The sequence below is a fragment of the Sinohyriopsis cumingii genome, chromosome 3 (genome assembly GCF_028554795.1).
Source record: "Sinohyriopsis cumingii isolate HCF-2022 chromosome 3, ASM2855479v2, whole genome shotgun sequence".
Taxonomy (NCBI): domain Eukaryota; kingdom Metazoa; phylum Mollusca; class Bivalvia; order Unionida; family Unionidae; genus Sinohyriopsis; species Sinohyriopsis cumingii.
The window spans coordinates 29,096,411-29,117,208 of record NC_142963.1 but is presented as its reverse complement, the minus strand read 5'-3'; the positions used below and the strand labels follow the sequence as shown (position 1 = coordinate 29,117,208).

General features: G+C 33.8%; 1 protein-coding gene across 8 annotated transcripts in view; it reads right to left on the bottom strand.

Moving 5' to 3' along the window:
• Window positions 1-20,798, bottom strand: part of LOC149802605 (uncharacterized) — a 118,738-nt gene that overhangs the window by 17,761 nt on the left and 80,179 nt on the right. For 2 of the 8 annotated variants that reach the window (XR_016420069.1, XM_089951893.1), the window contains exon 10: window positions 14,066-14,140. The exons of 2 other annotated variants lie outside the window; for them this stretch is intronic. Coding sequence is in view for 5 of the 6 variants with exons in the window: in XM_089951893.1 (XP_089808019.1) it covers window positions 14,101-14,140 (40 nt within the window). In the remaining variant the exon portion in view is untranslated. Of the gene's footprint in view, window positions 1-4,785; window positions 10,971-14,065; window positions 14,141-16,774; window positions 17,170-20,798 lie in introns of those variants that run through there. 4 more of the 8 variants (XM_089951896.1, XM_089951894.1, XM_089951891.1 and 1 more) reach the window with 4 other exon arrangements.

Sequence of the window (20,798 nt, the reverse complement as noted above, 5' to 3'; positions counted from 1 at the left end):
TAGTGAATTTATGTCCTTTAAATCCACAAAAGTCACAACACCATTGAATACCAACACTGCATAGAATGTAGGCAACAACACACTAATTGTTGATATTATCACTTAGTTTGACTTGTGTTAATAATTTTCTAACTTAATGTAGGCTGTAGAAGGATAACAAAGGAAAAAGAAAATCCTGTGGTGTGAAGTATGATACATGGGGTGGTAGACAAATTATGTCAATGTTAATCTAGAGTGAGAGGTTTAACTCAGTAAAATACCGTATGTACCCATGCAATACTTGTATCAAACTGGTAAGAACATAAATTCAGATCTTCCATTACATAACATGTCAGCAGCTCATCTTCTATGCTGCTTGCAACAAATTATAGGTAGAATCAGCAGTACATATATAATCACATACAAGTCCAACTGCAAAGACCATGGACACTGATCTGCTATTGCACATCTCCATAGACTTGGTTCTGTTAGGTTTGTGGGTCTTTTATTAGTTCTAATAAATTGCATAGACCCTGATCTGCCAGCACATTATGTGACTGGTGGCATATCTGGGTCTATGCTGTTTGCATTTGGATCAGAGGTATATATAGATCTGGTGTTACATGTACAGTATCTGGACACCAATTGAAATTCATACGTTGCCAAAGGTACAGAGAGGATGGTGTGTTACATGTATCAGGGCAATAGAAATTCATGCATTGTCAAAGGTACAGACAGGATGGGGGCCCCGAGTGGCCGAGTGGTCTAAAGCGCTCTTCGTTACGGATCACTGCCATCTCACCTCTGTCTGCGGCGGTTCGAGTCTAAGATTCAGCCAATGTGGGCATGTGAGAAAGCCTGCCAGTAGCTTCTTGTGGGTCGGTGGTTCTTTCCGGGGTTTTCCGGGTTCTTCCTCCACCATTAATACTGGCCGCCATGTATAGCCTATCGTGCTGAAAAATGGCATTAAACCCCACAACAACAACAACAACAACAGACAGGATGGTGTGTTACATGTATCAGGATGGCAACAAAAATTCATGCACTGAAAAAGGTACAGATAGGATGCTGAGTGTGTTACATGTTTCATGTCACCAATTGAAATTCATGCACTGTCAAAGGTACAGACAGGATGGTGTGTTACATGTACCTAATATAATGAAGAACACTGTCTCACATTATGGCTTCTCTTCCAAGTCAGACATAGTTCAAGGAGTTGACATCTTCTGTTTGCTTCCGGTTAGGGACTGTAAGGCATGCAGGTTCAATAGCCATAGCACTGTCTTTGAACTGAGGGCCATTTAATTCACTAGAAATCTATACACCCCATTTATGCTTTAACTCTCTTGAAAGTTTTTGCAGTCTACATGTTCTAAAAGTTTAATTTAGCAGACATGTTTGTCTTGTGTGGTGTCTGCATGCTCTGACCAGAAATGTTTACAATCTGATTATGTTTCAAAATAAGTCTTTTTCAGGATATGATGCTACAGTTTTACTGACACAGTGACTTTGCTCCTTTTCATTTCCTAGTCACAAGTGATAGCATGTCCCATGCAACAAGTGGCAGAAATTATCTCCAGTGTTTAGCCATGAAGTTCATATTTTACACAATTTGATCAACTTCAACTGTAGATTAAATTTTTTGACAACAATGAAGAAATAACTGGTCTTTAGGTGAATGATATATTGGTGTTCAGCTCTTCCAACAATTTAATCTGCATTACACTTTTAAGAAGGTGCTTACAATTTTAAGATCCATCTTAATCATTCTTTCCTCCATGTGCTTAAGAAATTAAAAAACTTTTAAGTTTTCTACAAAATGAAAGAAGTACATAGGAATTTCACTTCTCTATAGAACATAACAAACTTTTCAAAGGAATTTAATTTACTGTATTAAGTATTTTCAGGAGGGGGAACTTATGTATGGTACCCTACTGTAGTGTAAAAGTTTTTAACTTCAAATATCTGATTTGTTTTTAAACCAGATACAAATTTACTCTCAAGTTTCTTATCTGATCTCTATCCACCTTTTGTTAAAAAAATTCAACTTGAGCAATGGTTATTTTAAAGTCATTAATTGCAAAGGCCATTGGAGTAAAATACCTTGCATGGAGACACAACACAGCAGCCAACCCAGGCTAATCTGATGGTAGGATTTGAACCAGCAACCTCATGATCAGGAATTCAGCTCATTAACCACTGAGTCATCACATGTCCTACAGCAAAGTGAAGTGTCACCCCAGCATGCATACAACAATCTTTCAAGATCTTGATTTCAGAGCCCTTACAGAAGCCATTACCACGTACTGGATACTGTATACACTCACTTGTTAGTAGAGTCTAGCTGCATAGACCTAGATCTGCTGTCACATAATTCACTGGCAGATTTAGGACTGTGCAGTTTGTTAGGAGTAATTAGTAGAACCAAGAACAAAGACCCTGATTGCCAGGTACATTATGCTATGGCAGATCAGGCCCATTGTTGTTTGCAGTTTGATTTGACTTAGATGTGAGTATATATGGTACATATAAAAGCTATGTGAAGATAGTAATACCATATTTACCAATGCAGAGTGTGCAATAAACTGGAAAATGTAGACCTAGATTTCCCGTTGCATAATGCAGCATGATATCAGTGTCTATGATGTTTGAAATCACAGAATGAGTAGTATAGACCCTGATCTGTTGGTACATAATGCAATAATAAATCTGGGACTAAGCTGCTGGATTGAAATAACACAACAAAAAAAAAGGACTTTGTTTTGCTGGTACATTAAGCAATGTCAGATCTTTGCCCATACTATTCAAAGCAGAGTGCTTATACACTAGAAAATAAAGAAATTAATGAAGTCAAAGTTTCTTATTAGGTATGTTGGGTAGGTACTAAGACACTGCCAATATAAAGCTGCGTACAAATTGGTTGAAATCCAATTAAAACTGCTAGCGATCATGGTGCTCACAGTATGTTATAACTTCTTTGGATTATGTAAACTGGTAAGTAGGTTATAGTGCCCAATTTCAGTGACAGTTTTGGTGGTAATAGGTAAAGAAAGTACTTGAATTATAATCCAGACACAAAGTCACAGTGACATTGAGTAGGTGTTTATAACACACTCATATCTCAAGATGCAATCAAAATGCTAGGCCAATAAAATCAGTCACACACCTGAAATGATATTAACTTGAATTTTAAGGGCTGATATCACCTGTTAATTAAAACCTACAAATATCTGCAGACAATTTTGTCTGCACACATCAGTGTACATTCATACCCTTATTGGTATTTCTTGCAGCTGTTGAGCTACCATTGGCTGAAGGGTTCTTTTAGCAATATGACAATAAAATTTCAGGATCAAATGTTTGGCATCTTGTAAATCTACATGGAATAGCACAACCCTGTCCTGTGGCCATCTTGAATTTCACACTAGATATGGCTATTACCAAATCCTAGTAAGTGTCTAAGTTGTAAGCAGGTTTGTTCCAGAAAGATCTGCATGCAGCAAAAATGCACAGTTTAATAAACAGGTAACATCAGACACACATAATGTCAATTATTATCAACAGAGATTTGGGGTTGGGGGTTGGGTTGATGTATCAAATTCTCACATTACAAGCTTGACAAAAATAGATGTATTGAAGCAGCTTTTAGATAATTTGAAAATATATTAAAAATATTAAAACAATATATTAAAATATATTAAATTTTAATGATTTATTGCATTCATGTTTTTCCAGAATGATTTCTTTTTTATATAAAATTACTGTGAACCAAATGTATACTCAGAGTGAACATATACATCTATAAGGCTATATTTAAGTTCTGTCCCCCTCTAAAGGCTTGTCTCACCAGTGGGTCATTAAACATGGGTAAAAGGGAGGTGCGGTCAAGACCAAAGGTAGAAAAATGTACAACACCTGACACATCATGCTTGAAATAGCATTGAAGAAGTCTGTCCACCATCAAGTAAAACTTTTCAGAATATGTTTTCTGAGTGACTACAGATCAGTTACCCTTTGTTTCTCCAAACCCCACCCCCTGTATAAAATATATCACAAATCCATTTCTGCTCTGTATGGTTTATTATGAAAGTACCATATATACTTGCCTATATGATAAGCCCAACTGCAAAGACACAAATCTTCTGTCTCATAATGCGCTGGCAGATCTGGGTCTGTTCGGCTTGTTAGGAACAATCCCTGGAACAAATAACATAGACCCTGATCTGCAGGTGCATTATCCTACAGCAGATCAGGATCTCTGTTGCTTGCAGTTTGACTTGACTTATAAGCAAGTATATATGGTAAGAGTTTTTAAGTACAAGTATCTATCTCTTAGCAAAAATGGCACCTAATCTACATAACCTTGCAAGCCTTGTAAATTGTTTTCATTCCTTACATTAAATCATGGATTCAACTGTATATTGACAGGAAAATAATGTACCTGCATGATATACTGGTATCAAATTTTTCGGATTCCTTACAATAAAACATGGTTTCAACAGTGTATTGACAAAATAAAACCATGTACCTGCATGATATACTAGTATTATATGAAAAAGGTCTATTCTGTGCATTTTTTTTAATCTATAAGCAACTAGAACTAGCAAAATATTTTTCAACTTGTAGAACCTAAAATTCAGTTGAGACATTTAATATAACAAGTACAACTAATTACCAAGTTTTTATGTAAGGAAAGTTTGTGCACATTAAATCAGACTGAAATTTTGAAACAAATTTCAAGAATTCTATTGAATAGCAGGTGGAATTCTAAAGAGATACCTCCCTATCAAACAACACAAAAAAAGATTTCATTTTTGAATAATTTTATTTTCATTTTCATATACAATTGACAAATAATTTTTTTTCTCACCATATTTTGTTACCAGTACATTCACATATATATGGCAGTATGTAGGAGAAAGACATGTTACGTTAAGTAATATCAGAAATATTCAAAGGTTTAAGCACAGAAAATACACCAGTCCTCATTTACACAGAGTGAATATAATGCAGGAATACAGAGTGATCTAATGCTCTCAAATGAAGGACATAGGCTATTTGTACAAATTAAGTCCAAAGTACCATTATTTTTAAATGAGTAATGATTTGGTTTATGCATATTTTTGTATGCATATTTTGTATACATATTTTTTATACTAAAGGTCACCATTTCAGCCTGATTATTGCTCAAGAGTTTTACAATAGAAAATACTAATGATAATTTGCTTTTGAAATATTAGACAGTGTACATTGGTTTCCATATCAACCAGCTTGTTTAGTTAAGATTGTGCATGTACATAAGATTTAGAATTCTCTTTTAAGATATTACATACAATTTTTAGCCTCAAAAGCTCAGCTAAAAGCTGATGCTTGGTCAATTACAATTTGGCTGAATTTGACTACTTATTCATAATTATCATTAATGAACAAATGTGTGTTTGTACAGTTTAGTTCTTCTGTCTATAAAGTGACAACCCTGTATTGATGAAAGTCAAGATTATAGATATAGTATCCATCTTCCTAACTTGGAATTTGGTATTTCTTACTGATAACAAGAATACTGCAATGTCACATTATGCATCCACCCTGTGCCTAATATTCCTCTATGTAGATAACTGAAATTTGTCGCAGAAACCACTTTCCTAGAGGTCACAATGACCTTAACCACTGACCCCCAAATCAGGAGGCTTCTTCCTTAATCTAAGCATGAGACATCCACAAAGTTTGGTCCAGGTCTGTGATATAGAACTAATGTCATTGTGTGAAAATGATTTTTCTTTTTCAACACACAAATAAATAACCTTCTCACTTAGCCCAACTGCAAGCCATCTACAAAATTTTGGTTGAGGTATATGATATAGAATTATTATTACTATGCAGAAACCATTTCTGAAGTCAGTGACCTTGACCCCTGACATTTTTTAAAATATAAAATCTATTGCGTTTTTTCTTACTCAAAATGCAAGTGATTCACTAAGTTTGGTAACCCCAGATGATACAGAACTCAAGTTATTATGCAGAAACCATTTGTCTTCTTTCTGCCTTGAGTTAGATCGATGACCATTTCAACCCAAAATTGAACCGATTCTTCCTTACACCAAGTGCAAGCTATCCACAAAGTTTGGTAATGTTGATAGTGGACAGCCTCAGTTATTGTGCAGAAGTAAAATTTATATAACAGATGGATTAACAGACAGACATCATAATATGATATGCTCCATGATATGGCAGTTGAATAAAAATTAAACCATTCAGTACTTCACTGACCATTCACAATATCTCTTGAAGGACTGGTTTCTGCTTGTGCTCACAAGTATTTCGTATAAAAAGGTTCCTCCCAGTTTTAAAACACATACACACACATTTATTTTATACAAAAATGAAGAACAGATGCAATAGCAAAATCTAATCAGGGCTTTTACTTATAAATATAAATACTGAGTATGAAAATATTAATTTCATCAGTCAAGTGGTTTTTGCTTAATTGTTCCTAACAAATTTTGTGTAATAAAAATCCCCTTATAAATCCAAAAAGTTTATAAAATTAAAAAAAAACCCTAATGGCCTGAAAATCTAAATAAGTTATCTACTACCTCAAGTTTTTTTACATGTTAACGAGGTATTTTAAAAAAATCAAAAGTCTACAAGGTTTAAAAATGTGTAAACATTGGTACTGTGAATGGCTTGATAACCCTACTTTTTAGTTGTTGTTGTTGTTGTTCTAGGGTTTAGCGCCATTTTTCAGCACAAGATAGGCTATACATGGCGGCCAGTATAACTAGTGGAGGAAGAACCCTGGAAAACCCAGGGAAGAACCACCGACCCACGAGAAGCTACTGGCAGGCTTTCCCACATACCCACGCTAGCCGAACCTTGGACTCGAACCCACGCAGACAGAGGTGAGATGGCAGTGATCTGGAACGGTGAGCGCTTTAGACCACTCGGCCACTCGGGGCCCCCTACTTTTTAGTAATTCCCTATGAAGGTACTAGTAGGATGGTTATAGTTGACTTGGGAGATTTCAGACCAATTGGACTCAATGATCTTCACTTCTGGTCCCGGTATGCAGCCTTTGATTAAAATGATTATTTTCTTATCATACCCCAAATTTTATCTAAAGGTTATTTTGTTACTGTTACAACTGCAAAGTTTGGCCAAAGAAATTACACTAGAATAAAAGGTGATAAGCAAAGACCAATTTTCTGGGGTGAAAATGATTGCGACCTTTTTGCTTTTAAATCCCCCAAATCAACAGCCCTCTACCGTACCTCAAGTGTGAGCCACTGCAAAGTTTGTTTGAGGTTTGTGATGCATAACTAAATGTTACTGTGCAGAAGCCATCATTCTTTTTTCAGTCACAGTGACCGTGACCTTGGATGTTTTGATCCTGAACAAGATATGGTTCTTACTTACCCCAAGTGCATATCATCGACAAAATCCAGTGACAGTAGATGTTGGAGAATCATTGTGCAAAAAAAACAAAGGTCATGGAAGGAACATGAAAATTTTAAAATGCTGTAATGGCTTGGAAATCTAATCAGGTTTCATTTCATTTGTCAACACTGTGTGTTTTCAGTTTAATCTTGCAACAAACTTCTTCAGATGTCCGAATATATGCACAGATGGAGAGCCACTGATTTGAGACCAAGTTTCATATTGTATACTTTTGAGACCAAAGTGTATAGCTCTTTTTTTGGTCAAGGTTAACTGCATTTTTGGATATCAATTAACAAATGCTATCCTAATTTAATTGTATGTATAGTTAGTTCAGCAATTTGGGTTTTTCATTTAATTCATACTAAAAGAAAACTGCTAATAGCAGTATGAATGGATAGCAACCATGAAATACATATCACAATGACATAGTTTTCAATGATGACTGAAGGATTACCTCATCAAATGCTTACACACTGGTCAAACAACTCTAGAAGTAATGCTGTCATGAGAAAATATTCTAAATACCACACCCTAAGATCAAAGTTTGTCAGATGGATGGATACATGTACAGATATCATCAATCTACATAAATGAACTGCTTTACAATTTTCAGTCAATTAACGAAAAGGGTGGTGTAATGCATCAGCTAATTAATGAAATAGGCATGTAATGTATCAGCTAATTAAAGAAATGGGTGTGCAAGATATAGCCAATTAATGAAAAATGCATGTAATGTATCAGCCAATTAATGAAATGGAAGTGTCATGTATCAGCCAATTAATGAAAAAGGCCATCTTAAACATCAGTCAGTTAATGAAAAGGGTGAATAATGTACTATATTTACCTTTCTATAACAGACATCAAACTATAACCAGCATAACAGTTTGATGTCTGTTATACCTGCAATTACATAAGCTAGTAAATCAGGGTCAACACTTGTGTTTTTAACTTGTTATGTCAGTCAACAAGATAGAAACTGATATACCAGTACATTATAGTATGGCAGATCTTAAAAAATCTATTATATACCCACAGTGAGTGTGCACAGATAAAGCAATGTCAGATGTGTGTAGGACTGTCTACACTGACAAATAATCTGGCATTACTAACTAGAAACAATGGTAAAATAAAGGCAAATGTTGTGTGCAGGGCAGGCTGCTGGGACAAATAATAATCTGGCAATACTTATTGCACAGACTGGAAAAATAAAGATGTGTCTTGTGCAGGACAGGCTGTTGGGCAAATGGTCTGACACCACCTAAGAAACATTGGTAAAATCTTGTAGGTCAAACATAAACTGTCAAAATGGATATTTACATTTACACAGTTGATTACATGCACACCAATCAGCCTTTATATTATGTGTTAAATAAGCTCTGCCTATCCCCTTAAATGCTCCATTGCATGGTCAAACACCTTGTTTCTATACATTAATAACAGTATGTCAGACAACTTGACTAAATATACAGTGCCTTGTAATGAATGATATGAAATTTACATCTCAAACTTCTGTTGTGGTCAAGTAAATATGAAACAAAATTATTTAGCACAAAATACTAAAGGCAACTAGAGAAAATGAAAATAGAAATGAAATATAGATTAAATGCAAACAGGCAAACAATTTGGTACTGGAAAGAAAACTATATTCAACTGGATCTCAGTGAAGTATGAACTTCTGCCCAATGGTATATAATGTAATGAAATTTAAACAAGCAAAAAGTTGCAAATATTCCAGTACTTTTGCTTCCCCGTTAACATAATCATGATGTTTCATGACAGCTAACATTAAAAAGAAACTTATGGTTAGGAACATTAAAGTTTTGATTATCTGGGCTAATTAACACAAAAGCACTTTTGTAAGTCTGTACCCTGAATAATACTTTTAAAAACCAAGTTTCCTTTAAAAATTTGCAAACATGTTATGCTTGAACAATAAATTCCTTTATTAGTTTTTAATGCAAAACTGTGATCCACTTTAGTACTACTTTTCAAATGTAAAACTTACAGAAGTTGTTGAAGTCCAATATTATACCAACTGTAGTGCTAATGAACAGTTTGTTTGACTAAAAATTTCAGACTTCAAAAAAAGTTATTCAAGTCATAACAGATTTTTAAGTCCCAAAAATAAATACAAATAAAGGAATAACCAAAGAAGTGGGCATAATTGATTAATTACTTGCAAGTTTTATTATCTTTTTAAGGACTTGCATTTAACAAACCCGTCAAATATACAAACTATATCTATTTTTCAATGAATATGGACTCAGTTTTGTCAGCTTAGGTTTATTTGGAGGAGGCTTTATCTTAGTGATTTCATCGCTAAAAATGTATTCATAAAAAAAACATTACCATGTTATTTTTTTGGAAAACTGCAGTGACCGCTTAAATAAAAAACTTGTTCACTATATTAAGAATACATATCACACTTGTTTCACAGAGCAAGTATACATTCACTAATCATTCAATAAAATAATCCAAACAAAATGATGGCAAAAAATCAAAGTTTTCTCACTTAAATACACAAAAGTGTGGAGATCTAAATACATTGTAAGCAGTATAAAAAACAGACAACAAACTGACTAGATCTTCATACAAAAAATACATAAACACATTCAAACTTTTATTTAAAGAAGCACTATTAAATTACATGGCAACTATGAAATTAATGGCTTCCAATATTAGCTACTCATTTACATACAATAGAAAATGAAGAAAAACACAGAATAAGGAATCCAATATAAATCATTATTCATTAATCTTATAAAGGAGAAATATACAAAGAATGAGATTACATCTGAATCTAAATATAATAAACATGGTAATTATGTAAAATAAATTAGTGCATACGAGGGAAAAGGACTAATTTGTGCTATTATCATGTTATCTAATTGTGTCAATGTATCAGACAACTCAGTTTAGAATATTGAGCTCGGGGCAAAGTTGCAAACGTAAATGTCTTTGATCCATAAACTACAAGGTACTGGTCCAAATGTTTAAAAAAATTCCTGTATGAAAAAAATAATCAGAAATATGACCTTCAAAATAGTAAAATTAAGGTACAACCAGAATATTTTTCAATAAATAACTACTGTAAAATGCTGATAATATCAGACCCAGAACATAGAATACTTGAGCTTGAGTTTGAAAATTTGTTTGACCAATCATAAATGACATCACTTTTGAAATCTCCTTTCTGTTTGGCTGTTAGTGGAAACTCAATCTCAGATTCATGCTCAGAGTTGTATGATTTCGAGGACTGAAGGTAATGATTGATTTTTAATCAAGTAGGGTTTTAAATAATCAAGGCACATGTCTGTGGGAGTGAACAATCTGGATTTCCCGTGTCCTGATAATCTGGATTCTATATGATATTGCTTTTCAAAGTCTTTCTCTCAAAAATGTCTGACATCATAATGGCCACTTCTCTTTCAATCCGGATTGTGTTGATAATTACTGTTCTGTGAATATGAAACGGACAGTGTTTTGCAGAATATAGGGTCTTGCCTGAGATGACAATCAGATAATGTAGCTTTCTGCCTGCTTCAGGATTCAAACTATATATATATATATGTAGCAATATTAGATTAAAGCTTCATCTGAATACATCAAATGATGTAAAATTTATCTGACTTTCAAAAACATTACACACAGTGTTAATATTACTGCTGATGACCATGCTGTTGCTGGTGCTGCCAGAAACGTGCTACCTACATTTTGCCATTCAAAGGCAAGACAATAAAATTGTTAATAATCAAAGTAATGGAAGCAATGATGGCTGGCTTATAGGGCTGAAGTAATACTAATTTCGTATGGATGAACACACCTTGAGAGATACTATTATTCAAGTGATTCTGTTTTAAAATCTAAGGGAGGTAACTCCTATATGGCCTAATCATCTGCCTCAATTGGAGTTGCCCTTTGTGAGGTACAAAATTGACCAGAAAGGCCAGTGGCTGTATTCTGTACTAATTTTAGTAAGATCATAGAATTTGTTACTATTATTAGTAATACAAGCTATGCTTGGTAAGAGAGAATGGATACTATGCAAAAGACATGGAGAGATTGAAGCCAAAACCTAACTGATGAGCATGTGTATTTCTATCAGCAGTAAAGATAACAATAATATACAATCATCTCAGATACTAAGTCATGATATGCTAACTATACATTATGCATAAAGCAAACAAACATCAGATCTTAAAACATGCTCCAATTTAAACACAAAACCTCCAAGTGAATCAAAGCAATGATTTGAAAATCCAATAGCAATCTACAAATTGCAATAAAGTCAAGTCAAAACTCTAAAATAAAACACTCTTACTGCAGACAATATTTTGCTGAAAATTTTTTGTGCCATATGATTATAGAGCAATGTAAGTGAATAACTTTGTAAATACCCCAAGAAAATTTTGACCAGTTGAAGATATTTCCATTTTAACTATTGCACAGAGTATAAATTGTAACAGTAGACTCAAATCAATGCTATCTGAAGGTCAGAACAAAAAGAAACATTTTTTTTTATACATATAAATAAAATAAATAGATCTGAACTTGACTGTCTGTGAAATTACATATCACATCCTAAAAAATGATTATGCACTAAGCTTTTTATGAAATTTAAAATGGGATAAGTCTGATGGATGGGAAGCTGTTAAGAACTAAACAAAGCTCATTTACCACTTAGATCATGAAAAAGATACAACTTTTGTCCCTCTTGTATTCAAAGTGATTGTGGGACAAGGTAGTTTCTGATCAGACTGGGAGCAGTCTAATCAATCAAAATCCATCTTAAATTGTGAGATTTTGGGGAAAATTTATGAAATGTAAATGCAATAAATACATGTCCGACCCACACATCTGTGTAATGATCACCAAACATGGTCGTCAGTATAACACAACCATTACATAACACAAGTACAGTCACAGATCCAAATGTATTCATTGAATTCTATTTCTGAAATTGCTACTTAAGTTGCTTCTATTAGATAATTATAACCCTTTATAATATTATTCAACTCACAATAAACCCAATTAAAATGTGGACTGGCATACAACACATACTGAAAAGAACATGACATTGTTTATAATGTATCTCAGCCTCTATCATAATATGGTACCTATTTTGTACCTTTGACTAACAATAAACAGGGGGCACTGCTTCTATGATAAATGTAACAAACATCAACTATTTCTGAATCTTTTATTGTTAAGATATTCACTAATTAAAAACTGAATCTCAATTTATCCTAAAACCAGTTAACTGTTATTGATGGCTAAATGATTTTCCAAACCCCTAATTATTCTTTATTTTCCCCATTAAATGCCCATGCAAAATGAGCCTCTTCTGTAATAGCTGTTTTGATAATCCTAAATGAAATGCTAACTTAAGTAGTAGAACAGATGCCATCATGCAGTTGAGCAACTATAAGGACTTTTACTACTGAACTTGGCATGCGCACATTCCAATGCAAATCTTCCAAAATATTGATGCTAGCTTTAAGACAGAAACTGATTACAATCATTAGTTTGAACCATCTCTTAACACTTAATTTTGATCAGTATTTCTATTCATACTTCTATTTCACTTTTAAACTACCATACCGATTCTGTAATTTCTGAATAAATATAATAATCATGAACCTGTTTGCGTATTCTTCCATCATAAGCCAATATTTCATGATGAGATAATTACCCACTTTTTATATTTTTGTTTACTTGTACAGAAAAGAAACATTATCCAAATATACCCCCCCACCCAATATAAAAAACAATTACAAAAAATAACCCTTCAATGCTGTTATTGTTAGATAAAAGCATGCTACAGTTGTTACCAATTTTTGCATTATACGTAATAATACAATTTTTGATATCTATTTTCTATACTTTATGATGCAAGAGGAAAAGAGGAAGACAACAATATATTTTTTGGAAAAATGAATTAGTACAGAACAGTTTCTAATTATAAAAATATACTGCTTAGATTCATGAAAAATCATATATATATATATATATATATATATATATATATATAATTTGTGTACATAAAAACTAACTGAAACTTCACAGCAGTTGATGATCTAAACTGATACATTCAGCGATGCCATAACTTACTGAATTTAGTATAAACTGGTCAAAATTAAAACATATCACATTATTCTGAAAATTATCTTAGACTTGTTCAAGAGATGGTTCAGTGATTAAAAGAATGATGCAGCCTTCATCCAGCAAACTAAACAACCACAGGTAAATTGTAACAGCAGTTTTCCTGCATTAGAGACCACAACTTTCCTCTAAAGAACTTAAATAAACAAAGGCAATGAGCTTTGCTCTTGTTGCATATATTTAAAATGTGAATGCAGAATTCTCAAAATAGGTGTTTCAGGGTTGCAATTTGTGTATTAAGGAAGGTTTAAGGGGATAAGTGTTTACTTTCTGGTAAAAATCTTTGAAACAGAATCATCACCAAAAATATTTTTATACTGTGTCTCATTTTCCAAGTTCTGTATGCAGATGTTTTTGTAGTGAGTTTGAAAAACATAGATTCTCGCTTATGTGAAGATTCTAGCTTATGTGAACTCTTTTTATAAAAGCATGTTGTGATCCCAATGCAGGATTGCTCATTTGCAATGAAACTGTTCAGAGGTCATACCAACAATCTGGGAATACTGGAGGTCACAGTACTCTTCAGACAAGAGTACTGAGGGTAGGCATGTAGAACTCTGTCCTGTTCAAAACAAGAAAATCAAACCAGCTTAATTCAGTGAGAATTAATTGCAACAGATGACAATAAGGACAGTTTCTCACTTCAGGGATAGGCACAATAATAAAAGATCTGGCTGCAACATCAGCTAGGGCTTGCCTCAGAGCGAAGTATACGTGATTATGTACTCCATATGCTGCTTGTTCTTTTGGAGTTATGGTAACAATAATACCAAAGTCAGACAGACATGAAAGTGCCTATTTAGAAATTTTACATAATCTGTAATACAAATAGGGGATAAAAAAAAAACAAGACATAAATTGTGCTTAATTACAATGAAACAATTGTAGCTATATTTTCTTAATTTATTTATATCTTTTACCCTAAAGATCAACAGATACATTGCTCAATGTATGAGCTAAAGTCTCAAAATAAATGTCACTGTATATTAGTAAAGTTTGCCTTGTTTTATCAAAGAGTTGTTTTTGTGTATGTGTGTGTGTGTGTGTGTTTCATCTCAGTAATTAAATACCAACTTAAGTGACTCTACAAATACTGGTGTCAAAGAAAATTGCCTAAAATGCAAACTCTAACCAAGAGAAACCTAACAAAAGACAAAGGCTAACGAAAATCAATATAATACTGAATATTTTATATTAAAATTTCACAACTCTCTGGCTGTCTCATTGATTTTGCAAAAGAATATCCATCAAAAGTTATCAGAATTGCAGAATCCCTTTGTCTGCCCTATTAATTCTTGTGAAAGAATATCCAGCAAAAGCTACCAGAATTGCAGGATCCATGTTCTGATTGGGAAAGAATATCCAGCAAAAACTGTCCATGCTCTAAACAATGGTATGGATGGTAACTAATTATGAAGCATCAGCCAAGTGTCTGTTACCTTGACATATACCCTTTTATTGATATTATTTCCAAGCGAAATGGGGAAATAAAAATTTGCAAAAGCTGTGACTGGACTAAAGGGGACAATTGCATATGATTGACACTATATGCTCCTTCACAGATATGACAGCCGCAATGAAAGGTAACAGAAACTGTGATAAATTCCTCATATCTAAGCATCTTCCATAAAGTATCAACATCATAATCGTTTACTAGCACTATCTCATGTGACAATACTGACAGTCTGGGACTAAAGTACTGAATACTGGATAGGTATGATACTATACGGTATAAGTTACTGACATTATTTCAAGCATACATATATATTAATCAGTGTACAAGAAGGGAAAAAGAATGCAATCCACCATTATCATCATTTAAAAGAAGTATATAGCCACTTTTATAAAACTATGCACTTTTTAACCATGGCTTGAATGTAAAACCATGCACCATTTAACCATGACTTGAACGATCATTTCTAAAGAAACCTTTCATTATGCCATCTACGTGAAATTATTGAATTAAAATAAGTGGATATAAATTTCAAACCCAATATTTTGTCACGTTTCTGAAGCATATTATCTAAAAGAAAATTTTACCCAACGTTTGAGCACATTGGTTGCATTGCAGTTTACTGGTTCCTTAGTTAATCATTTGCAGCTTTTTGAAAAATTTTGGCATGCTTGCCAACATTTTAGGATATTCTAGCTAATATCTGATAAACCTGTATAAAGTAGGGGTGGGTGGATAATATGGAAGTTGTCTATGTCCTGACCCCTCCCATTAAATAAATTCTTCCCAATGGAAACTAGTGCACTGCAAATGCCCTGGAAACAGGAGATGAAGACGACAGAGTATGACGAGTGTGGCAAAAATAAATAAATTCTGTCACATGAAAAGATATCGATTTATATCAAAATGATGTTTATGACTGAAGGCACGCACAACACTGAAACATGTTCCTAAATACAGTTTTTGACTATATATGTGAGAATAGTCCTTATGAAACTTTATATATCCTAGGAGCACTTTAAAATTAAAGCTGAAGCCTGAATGAATTAGTCTCATTTCATTAATTAACCATAAGACCACAAAAGACGGTCTTGACCCAGTATTCAGTGTTTCCAAAATTAATAACCTGGTCTGGAAAACAGAAGAAAAAGAATAACCCTAAGGCCATAAAACATCCAGAATAAGTACATCTTTCTTATCTATCCTTTTTATTTGTGTCATTTCTTTCCTATACAGAAGCAAAAGTAAATTCAACTGAAGCAGCAAATAGTCGCTAGAATGTAATCATTGATTACACAGCTCACCTCCACAAAGTTTGTTACAGTGTGTGTGTGATTTGGATTTTTCAGTCATATCGCTACGATGTTTGCAGTGTGTCAGTTTATAGTGATGTCTAGCACTGGGGCATCATGCCACAGACATGTAGCATGATGTCCCACCCAGTCACATTATCTTGAAACCAGGCCGACCATTCCTAACACTAACCTCTTAACGCTGAGCACCGAGTGAGGCAGCTGTTAGTACCATTTTTATAAGTCTTTGGTATGACTTGGCCAGGGATCGAACCCATGACCTCCTGCATTAGAGGTGGGCACTCTAACCACTAGGCCAATGGAGCGGTAGTTTGTTACAGTCTTCAGTAGTCAGTGTCAACATTAGTTATCAAACACAAAATATATTCAGAGGAATGCTTGTTGAGTGATGAAATATTGTGTAACTGAGCATAAATGATATAAAACAATAAAAAAGAAACTTTCTTTTTATGGCATCAATGTAGACATAATATGAGTTCATTTTTTCTTCCTTAAATAATCATTCATTCAATCTGCTTTAGAAGCGATTATCAATTTGTATTTTATTCCACTCAATAATATGATACTATTATATACCAATTCAGTCTTTTGTATCTATCTATGTATCTATATCTATCTAGTTAGCTAATTTATTTTTCCAAAGTGGAAGCCTAACTCAGACAGATTAAGTCAGCCATTACTCATAAATCTGATTAGCTTAGTACACCCCAAACTATGAGGACCAATGAGAAATAAGCTTTTTGTACATCTAAAATGATGTAAGGAGTATGACCTTTAGCTCATCACCAGGTGCTATGAAAACCACTTCAAACAGTTGCCTCAGATCTAGAAAGAAAGACATATTTAGATGCAGTGAGGATGAATATGTGTATACTTATGAGGTAGTATTTTGTACATTAGTACTCTGCTGCCAAGTTACAATTATTTGTGCAATCCATTTAACAAAAACAAAACAAACCATGTGTATAAGTGATTTAGATTTTTAATGAAGCTTTAATAATTTTAGTGCTATGTCAAGCTATAAGATGCTGTAAAATCTGCATTCCATATCAGACTTAGTCCCCACAACCATGTCTGACTCCATTAAGTGTTTATGAAGAAGTCCTGGCTTGCTTAAGACGGAAATTAGGTGTTTGGGAAAAGTAAAGAAAGATGGTCTGTTAAATAGTGTGAAAACATGTTAGTCCAAATTTATTGTCAGCAAGGTGATTCAGACATAACGGATCTTCCTCTATTTGGTTTTTAAAATGTCAGATCCCACTACAAATATTAAACTTTAAAGTAAAGAGTAATATTCTAAACGAAATTGTATACTGATGCCTTGCAAATATCTTTCCTCGTGTCCTTTACAAGTTTTCTCTGGAAATCCTATCTTTGCAAATAGTTTTTGGCAATTTGATACTGAAGGTAATTTTTTTTATGGTCTGTCAGCCTACCATTACCACACCATAAGACATATCCTCCATGGCAATATCATGTCAAACTACCACTACCACTATAAGACATATCCTCCATCACAATGGCTTGTCAGCCTGCCATTACCACACTATAAGACATATCCTCCATGGCAATGGCCTGTCAGCCTGCCATTACCACACTATAAGACATATCCTCCATGGCAATGGCCTGTCAGCCTGCCATTACCACACTATAAGATATTTCCTCCATAGCAATGGCCTGTCAGCCTGCCATTACCACACTATAAGACATATCCTCCATGGCAATGGCCTGTCAGCCTGCCATTACCACACTATAAGACATTTCCTCCATAGCAATGGCCTGTCAGCCTACCATTAATACACCATTAAGATATATCCTTCATAGCAATACCATATCAGCCTGCCATCACCACACTATAAGACATTTCCTCCATAGCAATGGCCTGTCAGCCTACCATTAATACACCACTAAGATATATCCTTCATAGCAATACCATGTCAGCTTACCATTAATATGCTATAAGACATTTCCTCCATAGCAATGGCCTGTCAGCCTACCATTACCACACTATAAGACATATCCTTCATAGCAATGGCCTGTCAGTCTACCATTACCACACTATAAGATATATCCTTCATAGCCATGGCCTGTCCACCCACCATTACCACACTATAAGATATATCCTTCATAGCAGTGGAAAGTCAGCCTACCATTACCACACTATAAGACATATCCTTCATAGCAATGGCCTGTCAGCCTACCATTACCACACCATAAGACATATCCTTCAAGCAATGGCCTGTCAGCCTACCATTACCATACTATAAGACATATCCTCCATAGTAATGGCCTGTCAGCCTACCATTAATACAGCACAAGTCATAGTCTCCAAAGCAAAATTAAAGGTCTGATAACCTGTTAACCAAAGTGTTGCTACCCCTGATATTATGGAAACAACTAAGTACAATTTTGTATGCAACAAGCACAAATTTTAAAAGATGAAATAAAGCTTAATATCTTAGAGTGTAGATACCTTAATGAATGTAGTATCAATATCCACATCTATACTCAAGTTCCACTGTCAAATTTAAAACAGATTCAATGCCTAAAATTATATGACTGCCTCCAGAAATTAAAATACAAGCCATCATTTATACAAAATAATGAAATGCCATAATGCACAACCATAAAACATGTATAAATTGAAAAAGAAATGTCATGTCAGCAGCAACATAAGTTTAAATTGTTTAAATTATGAACACTGAATTTCATGACAACAGGACAAAATACCCATCAATGTATATCACCTCTAAAAAAAAAAAAAAACAAAGATAAAAAACCAACATGTATTCAACCTGGCTGACTGCAAGGAAATAAATCCAAACACAAGAAGGGAAGAAATTACATATTTTTCAAAAGAAACTTAATGGAATACAATGTGGCTTCCTAATTTTTGAATGATCTTTATATTATTTTACAAAGCTTATAAAACTCTGCTCAGAACTGGACAATTTCCAAGGAATAATTTCATCAATAATGAATTTCCTTCCCAGTAATTAAAACTAAATACGAAGCAAAAATTGGTTAAATTTTGGCTACTTCAGATCTTTTCTTAAGGTAAAGGATAACAAGCCACTACAAAAGGTTTTCTTAAGGTAAGGAATAACATGCCACTAATAAGGCTTTTCCTTAGGTAAAGGATAACATGCCAATACCATGGATTTTTTTTAGGTAAGGAATAACATTCCAATAATAATACTTTTCTTAAGGTAAGGGATAACATGCCACTAATAAGATTTTTCTAAAGGTAAAGTATAACAAGCCACTAAAAAGGCTTTTCTTTAGGTAAAGGAAAACATGCCACTAACAAGGCTTTTCTTTAGGTAAAGGATAACATGCCACTAACAAGGCTTTTCTTATGGTAAAGTATAACATGCCAATAATAAGACTTTCCTAATGGTAAAGTATAACATGCCAATAACAAGGCTTTCCTTAAGGTAAAGGATAACACGCCAATAATAAGGCTTTTCTTAAGGTAAAGGATAACATGCCAATAACAAGACTTTCCTTAAGGTAAAGGATAACATGCCAATAATAAGGCTTTTCTTAAGGTAAAGGATAACATGCCAATAACAAGGCTTTCCTTAAGGTAAAGGATAACACGCCAATAATAAGACTTTTCTTAAGGTAAAGGATAACATGCCAATAATAAGGCTTTTCTTAAGATATGGGATAACTTCCCACTAAAAAGGCAGTTAGAAGTACCTATATCATGACCGTGATAGCCAAAAGTGAAGTACAGAAGAGGGGTGTGTAGCCCAGGAAAGCTATCAAATTCAATAAAAAGAGAACTATTTAATGTCTTAACTATAGATAGATCAAACTAGGCATTTACACCAAATGAAGGAAAAGCAACTGAATAAAATGTATCAAAGTCAAACATATATTCCAAAGGTAATTAAAACAAAGATTAAATGAAGAAGATTTAAACAACATGCATAAGATATAGTAAAAATATACTGCAGTACATAAAGCATGACTTCACATTCTATTTCTTACAAGGTTCACACTGCAGTAAAATGTCACAGTTTGCACCTATGTAGTACTATGTCACAGTTTGCACCTATGCAGTACTATTAATGTTCCAATCTGGCACAGTAACTGTTCTGAAATGTAGCCAGAAAAGAAAATTTAGCAATCCTAAACAGAACTGAACATGGTGTATTCCTTAAAACCACATTTTTGGAAGACTACATTAATGTATGAAAGTAATATACATGTACCAATAAATACGTACCACAGGAATTAAGAAGAAAAATAATCACAAGGAAAACAGTAAACAAGGAAACAAAATTACCTTCCACATGAGGTACAAAACTTGCAAAAGAACAAATAAAATAACTAAACTTTAAGAATAATTATGAACCCTGGCTTGAAATCCATATAAACAATAATATATCCAAGACACACTCCTTAAGAATGTATATACCCAACATAAAGACCTGTACGTCATG